The following is a 14,425-nucleotide window of genomic DNA, read 5'->3' on the forward strand; positions in this document are numbered from 1 at the left end:
AAGCTGTGGGAAAGGCAGCATATATTGCGTAGTGCAAAAGGCGCAGTGCAGTCGACACATTGGTTAAACAGTAGTTGATAAATTTATATAAATTATATTGCACTTGCGCATATAGTGTTAGCTTCCAATAACGCTAAATCTGATTAGTTAAAACGAGCAGGCGTCAAAACGATTTTCCGTGACGAGAGAGAACGAAGCTTGAAGGCGAGTGTTTCGCACATTGCAATATCTGCAATTGTGACATTAATCTGGAGGCCATCGGAAAGACCGCTATATCAACTCACATTGGTACCCTAAAACACAAGAAGCGTGACATAATAATTAATTTGTGCCAGTCGATGAATAGTTTTTCCACTAGTCGATCAACTCCAACGGCCAAAGACTACAAGGCAGCTGCTGCAGAGGGTATCTGGGTATTCCATACAGTCAAATACCAGCAATCATTCCTCGCCGATTGCACATCGCAATTGTTCAAAGCAATATTCCCCGATTCCAACATCGTAAATAAGTTTTCTTCGGCCAGGACCAAAACTGCAAGCATTGTTACTGGAATTCTTGCTCCACACGCCCAAAAAATGATTTGGTCTAAACTTGGTGTAGAACCGTTTTCAATCTTGGTTGACGCCTCTAATCACAACGAGATGAAGAAGTTTGGTTTATCACCCTGTGGAGGGGGGTCAAGACCACGTTTTTTTTTTGGGGGGGGGGGCTGACGAAGTGGTGTTTCGGCCCTGAGTGAAGGTAAACCTAGACCTGAGCTGTCGTGAGATCCATGAAGCACTTTTTAATAACTAGGTGTTGCAGATTGTAATACGAAGTATGTACAAAAACGCTTTTTTCATGCTAATCTAATTTTTTCGAATGTCCTTATTTTTGGGTCGATGTCGATGGCAACCCTGTTTATAGGCCTACTGTTGTAGTTAGCTGATTGTCTGCTCATTGTGAGTCATAAACATTCAAATGAAACAAATAGGTTGACATGGTGTTATGCTCAACGTACCGCAATATCCCAACTGAAGGAAGACTGCGTGGGCATTGCATGGTTCTTATATCAAGAAGCGTACGATGAAAAATAGTGATGTAGACACCATTGCCAAAATGAAGCAACACGGGGTGTCACCAGCAGTGTACGCACAACTTCAGTGTTGTCAGCCAACAACTGCTGCTCTTGAACGTTCTTTCTCCATTCTTGGCAAGCTACTTAGTAAGGACAGATACTTTCTACCCGAGAATGTAGGAAATCATGTTTCGTAGTACTACAATTCTTTTTAATTCTTTTTACCATAATGCGTACATTTTTTCATGAAAAAATTTGTCAGTTTTTGAGGCGAAAAAGTTTTTTTTCAGGCCAAACTACTTCGTAAGGACAGACAGTTCCAACCTGAACTGAAGATAAGTAGTACAATTCTAACATTATCTGGGAAAACACCTAATTTGCATATGTTAGGTCAAATTTGGTCAAAATTGAGGTTTTCAAGTTCAAAAAACGTCAAAATTTTGATTTTGTAGGTCAGAATCTTCGCCCTACTGGTTACTAAATGGTCAGCACCTTTGCCCAGACTAACTCACGGCCTATGTTAGAAGCTGACTAGGTTCGACATCTTCGCTATCCCCAGAAAAGGGAACACAGCCCCAAGCTTGAGAAGTTGAGAACAACTATCTTTGACTAAAGCATCCAAAAGGCCTTACCGACACTAGGAATATACGGTTCTCTTGAAATTGCGATTTCAATTAGTTTTATTATAGTAAATGATGGTTATTTTAATTTATTTTTTTTAGTCGTAGTTTTTGCAATGACAGGGGTGGTACACATCTATAAGTAACACTAAATCGCGCGCAACGCAAAGAAAAACTTCAAGTAGCATAAATCTTACCCAAAATAAGATGTCGTTTATCTTAAGTTACGAAAAAATTTCAGCTTCCTTCAAGCTTTCAAATTTCCGGACATTTAGACATATTTCAACATTTCCTCCCGGCCGCAGTTTAAACAGTGAAATTCCAGACGTATGGCAGCCCTACTCTAGTTCCAAATGCTTCTGTTTTTTCCTCCGTTCCAAGTAGCAGGGAATACCTTAGTAGAGCGACCAGTCTCACGATAACATACTGACCACTGTGACTGGTGTTACCGCTTCATGCTTTGGCGGATTCAAGAGAGGTATCTTCCCGCTCAAGTTGATGGAAGTGGTTGCGGCGGAGTATCCTGCAAATAATAATTCAATGAAGATTTGAGATAAGTCCATGATATATCTATTAGTCAAAGAGGGAAGTCTTAATAGATGATAGACAGAGCAAGGTGAATCGACCTCCATACATTCCAGATTTCATCTACGGTTCTTTAATTGCAGAAAAGATTACGTTACAAGTGAATAACTATATATCTGGAAATAATTTATGTCACTAGATCAGTGTTTCTCAACCCCGAGTACGCGCACTCAAATGAGTCCGTGGAAGGCTCTGGATGAGTCTGCGAGCACAGGGACTTTACGTAGCTTAATCGGCACACACGTTGACAAATTGTCAATCTGGTATTTCCTTATGTTTTTCAATGGTAAGACACCACAGTCTCATAGTAAATTCATTATTTTAGGTGATTTATCTTGATGAAACCTTAAGAAACGATCATGGATCCTAATTTAGGGGTCTACGGACATAGCGTTAGATTGAGCAATATAGAGCAATATAAATGTCAACGGTCGCCAACACATACAAACTGAATTATGTGACGACGGCCGCACAAATTCCCTTCTACAGCCGCAGGTTGGCCACAGCTGTTCTTGGCCAAAATTGGTGTCTAATTACTCTACGTCGTTTCGGTACCCTCCAATCTTTTCATTATATTGCAATCTTGTGGCGTTTTGATTTGATGAAAATGTTACTAAAAATGATGATGATAATTTGTTATGATATAATATGAATTCTTACACAGAGGAAGCTCATTTTGATAGCTTGAAACAGAGTAAGCCTACTTTCATCAACTTGCTACTCCTTATGCTAAGCCGTATCGTTAACCTGGCAGGTTCAGTAGGAATATCAAACTGAAGTCTGTACTAGTGAAGCACCCATATTTTTTAATCTTGTGAGGATTCATACACTTCACAATGAAATTTCCAAAACCTTACTGACGCCAATAGAGATTTAAAAATGTTACTAAAACAATCCAATGGAAGGATTTGAATTTTTTCATGAAATCCACAGGTTTAAGAGCCTTTCTAGTTAGAAAGTGCAGACTGCAGTGTCTTGATTCAATTACAACAAAAATCGACCTTAATTTGGCTTCCTTATTTTTTGTGCTCGTGAGCCATGACTACATACCGTACTTCAGATGTGGTTAACGAACCCTCTCACCTTTAGAATTAGAAGCATTGCAAGTGTATAAGCCGCTGTCGATTGTGCTCAAATTGTGTATAAGTAAAGAACCGTCAGCATGCACTTCAATGCCCATATAGTTGATTGCTGAGTCCAATCGATACACATCGTGATTTGGAGCGGTCCACGAGACGATAGGAACGGGATATGCTGTTAATTTCAATGAATACTATCGATGTTTTCTAACTGGAGGATGTAATTGTCACTTACTCTCAGGCTTGACGACACATCTCAACAGTAAGGATTGTGCATACTTTAGTGTGCTAGGCATTGATATACCAACAATTTGTGGCATGTCACACTGATTGATTGTCTTTTCCTTATCTAACTCGTTGAAATGTGTGCCTTCGAGAGCTTTGGGCCTATACATCCCAAAGAAAAGATGGCAATCAACATTAATGATCATTCAGTAAAATGTTCTAGAAAACTTATAAATGTGCGCATAATTCCACAACACACAATAGTACATCGCCACTTTGATTCAAATTTATTTCATATGCTTTGGCACGGTTGACAATCTCAAATATAAATATCCATCAGTCCAGCTGATGAATATTACGTGAAAAATGCAGAAGACAGTTGTGTATAGCGATAGAATATTTGCTGTAAACTATTGTCATGAGCATACTTTGCAGAAAATGTCTTGGCATACCAAAGTTGTTTGATTTCAGGACAATACTGTGGTTCAATAAGTTGTTACTTACGTGGCACATATTGGTGGGTTGCTTTTCACAAGATCATGGAACCATTGTGACAACTTAGGATTACTTAACCAATCCAAAGAGTAGTTCATGTCACAATCGCAAGACCACGGATTGTTGTCGACCCGAAGAGTCTACAGTGTAGGAATGGAAGCCATTATTAAAATTCCTGATACAAATCTTGAAATCAACATTTTGCAGCTATTGATGAATGAACAAATGTTGCTTTTCACTTTCAGAAATATCAAAGTTAGCCTTGATTAGACTGGTGGTTTAACGGAGTACTGTATTGAACAAGTCCATGAATATTTTTAACTTCAAGTGCTAAAAAGCCTACACCAGGGATGTTCAACCATTTTGCTAGTCAGTAGTCTCTATCGCATTTTAATTACCATACGGCCGCATTTCAGCAGACAGTCATCATGGACCACCTGGATATCTATATTGAATTGTGTTGTTCTGTGCCAGAAATACGTAACGCATCAAAGTTTCTAATTGTAGAAGTAGAACGCCCCCGCAGGCCCGCGCGCTTACTACACGCAGCAAAATCACGAGTATTAATGATGTGAAAGGTTATCGAGATTCGCTGCCTCGGCGTGCGGGACCGCGAAAGTTTTTTCAACTTCCTGAACGAGTTTTGTCAATAATATCCGTAGTTGCATATATTACTGTCAGATATTAATCATTTTTCAGCCCATGTTATCAGATTTTCGGTTGAACTGATGGCGAGAGGGGGTCTTCGATAATTTTGGGCATAAAATTAATGATGATGCATCTTTAGGTTGTTATTATTAACTTTCTTGCATGTTGTTTTACCCTGACTTGCCAACATGATTGTCGGTATAGTCAAAACATATATTGGAATTGCCCAGACATATCAAAAATATCTTCATTCGTGAGACGCACGCCATCCAATTCGATATTACTTTATGGGACGCATCATTTTTCTCTGCGATTCACATTAGTTCGGTGTGGCTCAGATTGCATGGACAGTACTAAATTAAAACCAAAAAATCAAGTCACCAGGAATTGCATGGAGCGCACAGAATATTTGAATTAAAATCTCTCGAACATTTGAAACTCAATTCGTAACTTCAAATTGCATGTTGATAATTCATTTAATTATGTATAGACGACCGAGTAATTCTTCTTCTACGGCCGGAGGTCCGCTAACGGTTACCGTTGGTTGACACCATGAAATGGAGAATTCCAAATGCCTTTGGACAACATTCATTGGCTGAAGAAACTCATAAATCTCCTGAGGCATTGGAAATATTCAGATGGAAGAAATATCTGTTTGTGACTCACTTGTTTGTGATCAACTAGAAACAGAAATTTGTGAAACGCCTCTGGTGTTATGAATCACATAGCACATGAGAATAAAGTTTCAAAAAGCGTAAGTCTTTGCAGTTAAAAGGCGATGAATTAATATCACTAACAGCACATTACCATACAATATGCTGCAACTTGAATCTATACTGAAACACATTGCAATATCACAAGATGTACTTACTGGCATTCACAGCATACCCTAACGCCTATTGGAATATTGCATCCACCTCATTCATTCGACTGAAATTGATCTACAACAGAACTTACGGAAAAAGTATTAGGCTGTAGTTTGTCAATCCACTTGTGAGTAAAAGTATGAAGTTTATTCCCATCAAGTCGGAGAGTTCTCAAATTTTTCAATTGCAGGAAAGCATGCGGATGTACGAATATGATCTTATTATTTTGCAGGTACAAGTCGGTCAATTCCTCCAGGTCGTAAAACAGGAAATGCTGAATAAATTCCAGCTCATTGGAGTCCAAGTATAAAACCTTATAAGCAAACAATTGATCATAGTCTGAAATCAACATAACTGTAAAATTAATACCTCCAATTTTAATGGATTCCATTCAAATACATCGTCTGAGATAACTCGAATGGAGTTGTTGTTCAATTTCAATATTTTCAGGTTGTCCAAATTGTCAAAAGCATCATATCGCATAGTTTTAATTTGGTTATTGGTCAACGACAAAGTTTGAAGCGTAGGCTCTTTCGGGATCTGAAATTCAGAAGTGATATCGATCAGGCTGTAATCAAGCGGAATGTGATGTTGAAAATGCCAAACATCAATGCCCTCTCCAGATTCAAAATACAATTTGTCAGTTTATGAATGCACGTGAATAAATCCTAAAAACTCTAACAAAAGTCCCGTTTTGGCCATATGTAAATGTGTGATACTGAACCTGAGTGCACAACAGCTTGTGGTTTGCCGGCCTCTGAACTATAAAAGTCACATTTCAACAAAACGATTGGTTACCGATCAGCCTAATAACTAGGACTGTATCCAAGTTCACAGAATCGATTAGACACATCACCGAAACCAATTCAACTTATGAGTCAAGGCGCAAAAGGCATAGGTCATTCTTGGGGTACTGCTTGATTAATGCTGTACTGAATATATATATCATGTCTTGATAGGGAGCAATTCTTACAATAAAAGAGGACTGAGAATAATAATCGTTGTGATGTTGTTATATGCTGATAGCTAAGAGACAGCTGATCACAACATACTGCAGTAGCGCAGTCATATTAATTGATTAGGGATAGCAGAAAGATTCATGGCAGTATGGAATCGATACCAAAATCAACACCTTTTCAGAAACATTCTTGGGCAACTTTTTTGATTTATTAGAAAATACACAATACATTAATGATAAATATTTCAAACTTTAGTCGGTTTATTGCATGTGGTCGGTTAAGGAGAATAGAATAAAATAATTCACCATGGATAAAGAAGTTATGGAATTCTGATCCAGATATAAGACCCGAGTGTTGTTTCTTATCTGGACCTTATCTGGAAATTGAGCGATGGATTGTCCTCGACAATCCATAACTCCATTGGCACAGGTACACCTGAGAAAGAGAGAGAGAGAGTCTTTATTTTCATCCAACCAAAATACATAACACACGGCAGTGGTGGTGGTACAGAAAATATGCATGCCACAGTATTCGGTATTAGATAGGAATGATCGATAAGACCGTGAAGGTCATCTAGTCTGATCACACCAGCATCAAACAGGTACACTTGACTCGTAACAGTCTGGCTGTAAAAAATGTTACGGTAGTTAAATAAATAAAATAGAAAAAAAATAAAACGATAGTAGCAAATGATCAATGAAGCAATGTCTGGGCGAGGTAGGGCAACAGTGTTAGTGTAACGACAAGAGGTGATCAAGTAGGGATTTTTTGAATCTATTATAAGGCAATTCACGGATATGTGGTGGTAATGCATTCCAGATGATAGGTCCCGAGTAGACGATAGATCTCTTAGTTAGGTTGCTATTGGGGGGGGGGGGGGGGGGGGAAGTAGATATTTCCTTTAGACGAGGATCTCGTGTAGTGGGAGTGGATATTTTTAGCAGGCATGAAAAAGTCATCAAACACAGGAGGCAAACTATTGGAAAAGTATTTGTGAATGACTTTTGATACTTCGAAGCGATACAGTTTGTCAACTTGTAAAATTCGGTGCTTACATAAAAAGTTTTTAAATAGACAATCATGGGGATGGGTGCTGTGAGCAGCGACATCAGTTGGACTAGAATCAAATGGAGCTCATACATTCATAGTCTACATTATTTTACCCGATAACACCAATCCAGTTAATTCAATTCAAGAAATTATGTGGTCCCTCAGTGAAAATTATGGCAAGATACCAAATTTCAGGCAAATTATATATGTTATTTTACAGTAGGCCTACAGTAATTCTAAGACAGAGCAGTGTATTATGGATGCCAGATACATGGCAAGAGAGTGTGGTGATGCAAACACACCTTAGACCTTCACCACATCCCGCATGTCCTCCTTCAACTACAATTGACGTCTTGACAATCAAGATGATGAACAGACATCCAAGAGAAAGCATCTGCATACTATATACCAAAGATGAATATAAATAGAACAAGACCCACTGCTTCTGAACAAACAATGTAGGACGTTGAACTGACATCTACACTCCTAGAACACTGCTCAAAATTCTCAATCGTTAGTAGACAAGAATCTGATGTTTCATGGGAAAAGCGATCCCATTTAGCCACCGGATTTCTTTCCTGCCTTGATAATAATTTACCATGCCCCGAAGGAATAAATCGCAGCTTAAATATTCTTCCGTCTGAATTTACAACCGTCCAGATGCACTGGATATATCGACAGGCAAGGGCTATGACACTCCATTTAAAATGTGAATTGAAATAACTTCAGTCTGATGGGTACGTGTGAAAGTGAAAGTGACAATGGTTCTGCTTTTCAAAGTCTCATCATGGGTGTATTCAAAACATCATAAGATTGCAACAGTAAGAACTAGACAGCAGGGAATAATATTGGATATTGGTTCCCTCCGTAGGTGGTCACAATTGTCAGCACTTCTACTTGAGTAGAAGTAGAAATAAGACCATAATTTGCATACATGCAGTAGTACATCAGAGCTACTTTCGAAATCATGAAATGCATTTTCTAGACAACAGAAAATGAGATGACTGATGACACTACAACTAATAACGTAACTTTCAAAAATATAGTCTGCTACCGTGGTTCAGACAAATTGTACCTATTTGTTGTGGGGTCTGTCTACTATGTAGGCTATGTCACAGTAATGTATGTAGAAAATCATCTCCGGGGGATACCAATGTGCAGTATGTAATGCTCCTGTATGTCCGCAAAAATACTTTACGGTAATTCGTTGTTATAACACCACATAGTTGGATAGACGGACCCTTTGTTGTGTCATTGATCATTTTGTGATACCGTAGTCTAAAAAATGCACCCTTCTATGTCGAAAATAGAAACCTTCTTCGATTAACCGGTAAAACTATACAACCGCTCAACCAAATCGAGTTTCTGAAACTGCTTACTAGAGTATTCTTCAAACATGCATTTTCTACCTCCATTTGAAGAAGTTTTGGTTGTTATGATGAACTCACACAAGTCGGCGTTCGTGAGTACTAGTTAGCCCTCTAGTTTACCGGACCACAACCTGACATAACGATCTCGTCTTCCGACACATGCCACCTTTTTTTGTCACCTGTCCTTTTATATTATCTTCTCTTACTTTTCATTCAGTGTGCTTGCCTCCTTTTTTACATCGCCTTTTTCGACATCTTCCTATCTCTCATGGTATCGCAGTCTTGTGGTGTATTGAAATGATGCACCCGAGTATAAGTAATGTCATAAATTTCTACTCAATTGCAATTACAAGTAGCGATTTTCAGGGCATGCAAAAATTACTTCAACTAGATAACGACAGTTCAAATTGCTAAAATATAGAGTTTGATGAAGTAGATTATGATGGGAGATCATCGACTGTCATTAGTAAACTAAATCGCTGATTCTAGTTGCAAAAATTACAAGACGCAGATATCTACGACTCATGCAGAATGACTGATATAGAGGAAACTAGTTGCGGTTTTCGAAATCCATACATATCACGTCACGTCATACATGGTCTGTAACTGCATCACCTAATTTTTGAAGATCTTCTTGGAGGTACAGAACTCCAACATACAATTGTACAGTATATTCATATTGAAATGAACCCGAATATTTTCTGCAACTTGAAACTTGCTTGACGATTACCTCTGACGAGTGTCAGCCGAAAATATTCGGGTTCATTTGAATATGAATATACCATTCAATTGTACACCTAATTTTTATGGAAACTTCACTCACACCATGAGAGTGATGCGAAAAAATCCAGATATACTAATTCCACTTTGACAAAATTCTAAATCACAAGAAGTATTGGTAATTAGCTTTACTTCAAACTGTTCAAGTAGAAGTAGTCTAAAAGCGTAACAACTTTAGTATCGTAGTATTGGCTTAATTAAAATGACCTGGAAATCCAAATATGGGAATTCTTATAGCATGTGGAATGAGCAAGCATAACTGTGTTTCTCTCAGATATCAATCCCCTGGGAAGTCTGCAGTAATTGTTGAATGCAGGGTGTGATCAGACCAGTTGACCCTGCTCGAGTCACGATTTTCTGGTGACTCCACTTGACTCGGAGATTCATTTTTTCAAATGCGTAAAACGACTAGAATCGAGAAAATTTTTGTATTGACTCGACTTGTACTCGAGTCATTGCGCGTGACTCGAACCAAGTCATATGACTCGAGACTAGGACGGCCAAGACAGACATCTGATAGTCACTTCAAAGAATGGTAAAGTTACCACATTATTGGTATATCGTCTATCAGGCGTGATACTTGGAAAATAGGGTCAGAAACTGAAGAAAATTACTCTATTATGAATGCGAGCCATTCTATATCACTGGAGCAGAGTTGAAAAAAGTGAGTTGAACCGGATTGAACAGAAAACTGAACAGTGACCATAACGACTCGGACTCGAGTCAAAACACTATGACTTGGACTTGACTTGGTGGTGAATTGAAAATGACTCGACTTGACTCGAGTCAGAACTATAAAAGTGAGGTTGACTTGTGACTCGGAACCTTGTGACTTGTTTACAAGTTACAACCCTGACCCAGAGTCATATCGATCACACCCTGTCCTACACCGTTAAGTTATTGTTTCATGTGCTAATGTTATTTTCTTTACGGTAGGACGAATCAATATTTCTCTCTCTCTTGTCTGGATCAGTGCTATCCGATTGAACAACTTTTTTGCAACGAACCAGTTACCAAACGATTCCTATCCCTTTCCCTAACAAAAAAGTTGTTTTGTTTACTGTACAGTTTACACGCAAGCAACGTTGGCACTTATTCGTTGATGAATGCCGATAACATGGATCAACCTATAAAAATTCACAAGCGTTCCTGAACGATTGAATGCCTATATGAATTGGATCAACACCATGCACCATACACATTATGTCAGTCACAACTATAGAAATTTGAGGACTGACACAAAAATTTGATTTCCCTTCCAAAGCCATCGTACTTTATTGGTGTACAATGTACATTGAGTACCTTACTTAAAACTTCCCTTCTAAGTCTCTAAGGCCCCAAGGGGTGCTTGCAGCCGTCCACTTTGGAAACTGGAATATAGGTAGCTTGAGAACAGGAATGCCACTGGGATATTTCAGAAAAACCCAGATGTGGAGGCCAAATAAACCCAGATCCTATATTTCACTCAAATTTACATAAGATAGCTGTCAAACTGGAAACTGTCAGTCATCATTTACAGTCATACACTCATAAAAACCTTTGATATTGAATTTCCAACAGCATTCATACTATAAATTTTGCTCGGTTAACACTGCAAATCGCTCAAAATATGTTGTTTTCCTCTTGACGCATTGCTATGAAACAATTGGTGTGCGGCGGCAATACTTAATAGTGTATTAATTATATCATCGCGCTGCAATAGCTCGTAACCATGCCATCTTTTCCCTATTTCCGGGGGTGATTTTTGATTTCCATGTATTTTCATTGACCTGGCCAGATTGAAAGTAGCTTTTGATTGATTAATACTGGGACAACAATCACTTTTACCTAGAATAATGACACAGACCCATGTTCAGTCGAAAACATAACTGTCAAATCATGAAATCAGGGTGTATTCGAACATGCTAATAACCAACGGCTCTGACTAACTTGCTGGGTGTGCCCAACTTTTTGCGACCTGAAAGTTACTATTCAAGGAAGATCCGTTGCATCACGCCGAGGCCTGTCATTTTAGTAGTTAAACAGTCACTCATAACTCTGTCGTTACAATTAAATTACAATAACAGCGAAATCCATCCACAATGGCGAAACGAAGTGCCTGCATTTTACGATAATATGATCTTACTAATCTAACAATTCATTTTCGAGCGTGAAACCGACGTGACGAACATGATGTAGAAAAAAAAAAAATTCAAGGAAAAAAACTCAGAAACCTAGGGCTAGGGGATGCTAAGAAAACAGATCTGGTTGGAAAACCTAGGAATGTCATGTCTGCTTGGGAAGTTTGGAACCACAGATTGATATTGGGATCTCACTACAGGGAAATCCCCACTTTCCGGGACAGCATATTCTTTGTCCGTACAATGTACATTGTACATAGCTCAGTGATCTTAATAATCATTGAGTTATATTTTTCATCTAAACAAGTCACGCATAATGTACAATGCGATAAGACACAATGCGATGTCATGAACAGATGGGAGGATGTCGAACGACACGCATCAGTAGCGATCCTTTTAATCTAACGTCCACCTTGGCATAGAGTGCCCGATGTCACAGTTCTTTTTCGATGTTGATCTTTTCTGAAGCCGTGGCCCTTCTACTAGTTCTTTTCACTCCTTGTGAGTGCTTTCTTTCGTTGGGTCTTTTTCTAGGCTTTTTTGTTGCCGTAAGTACGGCAACGGCGGGGGAAGGGGAGCCCAGATAAACCTCCGACGGGAATCCACACGGATCCGCCAGATTTGTAGGCGCTTATCGTCACCATTACGCTATGTCCCCCGCATATAGATAACTTGCCTCCTCTTTACATCACCTAGGCGGGTAACATACGGTCCCGAAGGGATTTTAAGTGGCCCGCAGAGAGTTTCCGGTCTTACATGATAATGTGATCCGCGGCTGAAGAAAGGTGGCCATGAAACTACTTGTTCTGTTCGGGTCTACATCAGTGATGAGCATCGGAGCGCATATTTACAGATTTTGTGACACTCGGAGTGGAGTCGGAGTTTACTACAGATATTTTTTCGGAGACTTTTGGAGTGTTGTAACTTTTGCCTCGGATATCTTTGGATAGCTCTGACCAGTGGCGGCTCGTGACAATATCGGGTGGTGGGGCAAGGGCTGCAAGCGACTTTTTATCAAGATGACGTCACAATCGCGTTTTCCAACGTAAACAAGTAACTTAATGATGGTACGGTAACATGAATTTCCCGGCAACAGTGATTTTAACGTATGTGCCACGAGACTCGAGAGGTCCGCCGGTGAGCTGTGACTTGAAGTATGGGAACTGCGTAAACGGCGTACGGAAAAAAGATTCAACACGGTTCATGTTCGCACTAGGCCTGACTAATTATCTGCACAAATGGAAATGACTATAACTCGAGAGATAGCGTAAGCCTAATTGGAAAGGTCAACGAGTTCGGACAGATACGCAATTGTTATCTCATAGATTGGGCCTGTCATATTGAATCCAAAACATCATTCTGAAGAACTAAGAATAGCAGCCTCGGAAATTCGGTCTCGGTACAGCATAGAAGATTTTGGCCTTGAAACTGGAGACTGTAACACGACACATACGGCTTTATTACTGTCTATAGGTCTGCTGCGAAATCGCCTTTGGAATATATATATTACCGAATAAATACGTGGATGAAAGCCTTAAACTTAGTACACTGTTACATGACATCATCGAGAAGTGTCCTCATGGCCCTTTTCGGTATGGCACACTGTCAAAATTAATGCGAACAGACCAACACCGAATTTTGCGTAAAATTTACTGAGGAATAGGCCGATCAAGTGATCAGCTGTTAGCCGCCATCGAAAACTAAATAGCTATCGCGCTTGAGGGGGTTGTAAGCAAATGGCTTGACGGCCACAATTTCACGGTGAAATTGACATTGGAGGATATAATATCAAAGTAAATATTTGAATGGAATCTGAGAATGATATCATCATCTCACTTAACGTTACCGCAGATACAACGGCTTTTGCGTGATATCCGCAATGCGTTGAAGGCTAAAGTGTCAGATCGGAGCGCATCTCTACCATGCTCGACCTTGATAACGAAATTACTGCCCTAATCATTGAGTGTCAACCTTGAGACTTGGCATAGCGTTCGATATAAAAATCAAGACATACTGTTCAAAAGCTTATGACGGATCTAGGTAAGGAGCATCGTTAAAATCAATAGAGACCAATACCGGCTTTGCGTATAATCTGTTAGGGATAAATGAGAGTCAGCTCTCACTCGAATTAGGAAACGAAATTACCACTAACACAGTTCAGTGACAAACTTTACACTTGGTACAGCGTTCGATACTAACGTTAAGACTTACCGTGCCAAATGTCATAACCGGTCTCAGTATTGAACATCGTCAAAATCAATGGATTGGATACCAATACCAGCTTTTGAGTAAAATCTGTTTGCGATACATGAAGGATCAGCACACACTCAACTTCGGAAACGGAATTACTACCCTAAACTTTAAGTAAAAACCCTGAAACTTGGGGCAGTGTTAAATACCACCATCACGACATGACATACCAAGTTTCAAGAGTTTTCATGGTGTGAAACACCATCAAAATCGACCTATACCACCAAAGGTCGACTAAACGCATATGACGGTAACCGAGTTCAGCTATAGATACGATTGTTACATCACACCTTAAGGGCACAGAGCTAATTTGCCCCGGTT

The 14,425-nt window shown here is 39.3% G+C and overlaps 2 protein-coding genes across 7 annotated transcripts in view; one reads left to right on the forward strand and one right to left on the reverse strand.

The window, feature by feature from the left end:
• The window catches only part of LOC145450277 (uncharacterized), a 49,903-nt gene extending 41,845 nt beyond the window's left edge, over window positions 1–8,058 (reverse strand). For 3 of the 5 annotated variants that reach the window (XM_080328792.1, XM_080328791.1, XM_080328788.1), the window contains exons 1-8: window positions 7,887–8,057; window positions 6,840–6,969; window positions 5,945–6,115; window positions 5,667–5,888; window positions 4,071–4,201; window positions 3,577–3,728; window positions 3,346–3,516; window positions 2,109–2,200 (exon numbers count right to left, since the gene is read on the reverse strand). In XM_080328792.1, the coding sequence (XP_080184918.1) occupies window positions 2,109–2,200; window positions 3,346–3,516; window positions 3,577–3,728; window positions 4,071–4,201; window positions 5,667–5,888; window positions 5,945–6,115; window positions 6,840–6,969; window positions 7,887–7,984 (1,167 nt within the window). In that variant the 5' untranslated portion in view covers window positions 7,985–8,057. Of the gene's footprint in view, window positions 1–2,108; window positions 2,201–3,345; window positions 3,517–3,576; window positions 3,729–4,070; window positions 4,202–5,666; window positions 5,889–5,944; window positions 6,116–6,839; window positions 6,970–7,886 lie in introns of all 5 variants that reach the window. The other 2 variants (XM_080328789.1, XM_080328790.1) reach the window with 2 other exon arrangements.
• Window positions 1–14,425, forward strand: part of LOC145450282 (intraflagellar transport protein 57 homolog) — a 207,298-nt gene that overhangs the window by 71,131 nt on the left and 121,742 nt on the right. The gene's annotated exons all lie outside the window — the stretch shown is intronic.

This window comes from Botryllus schlosseri, chromosome 11 (assembly GCF_051294905.1).
Source record: "Botryllus schlosseri isolate E-star chromosome 11, Bs_hap1, whole genome shotgun sequence".
NCBI classification, from domain to species: Eukaryota; Metazoa; Chordata; class Ascidiacea; order Stolidobranchia; family Styelidae; genus Botryllus; species Botryllus schlosseri.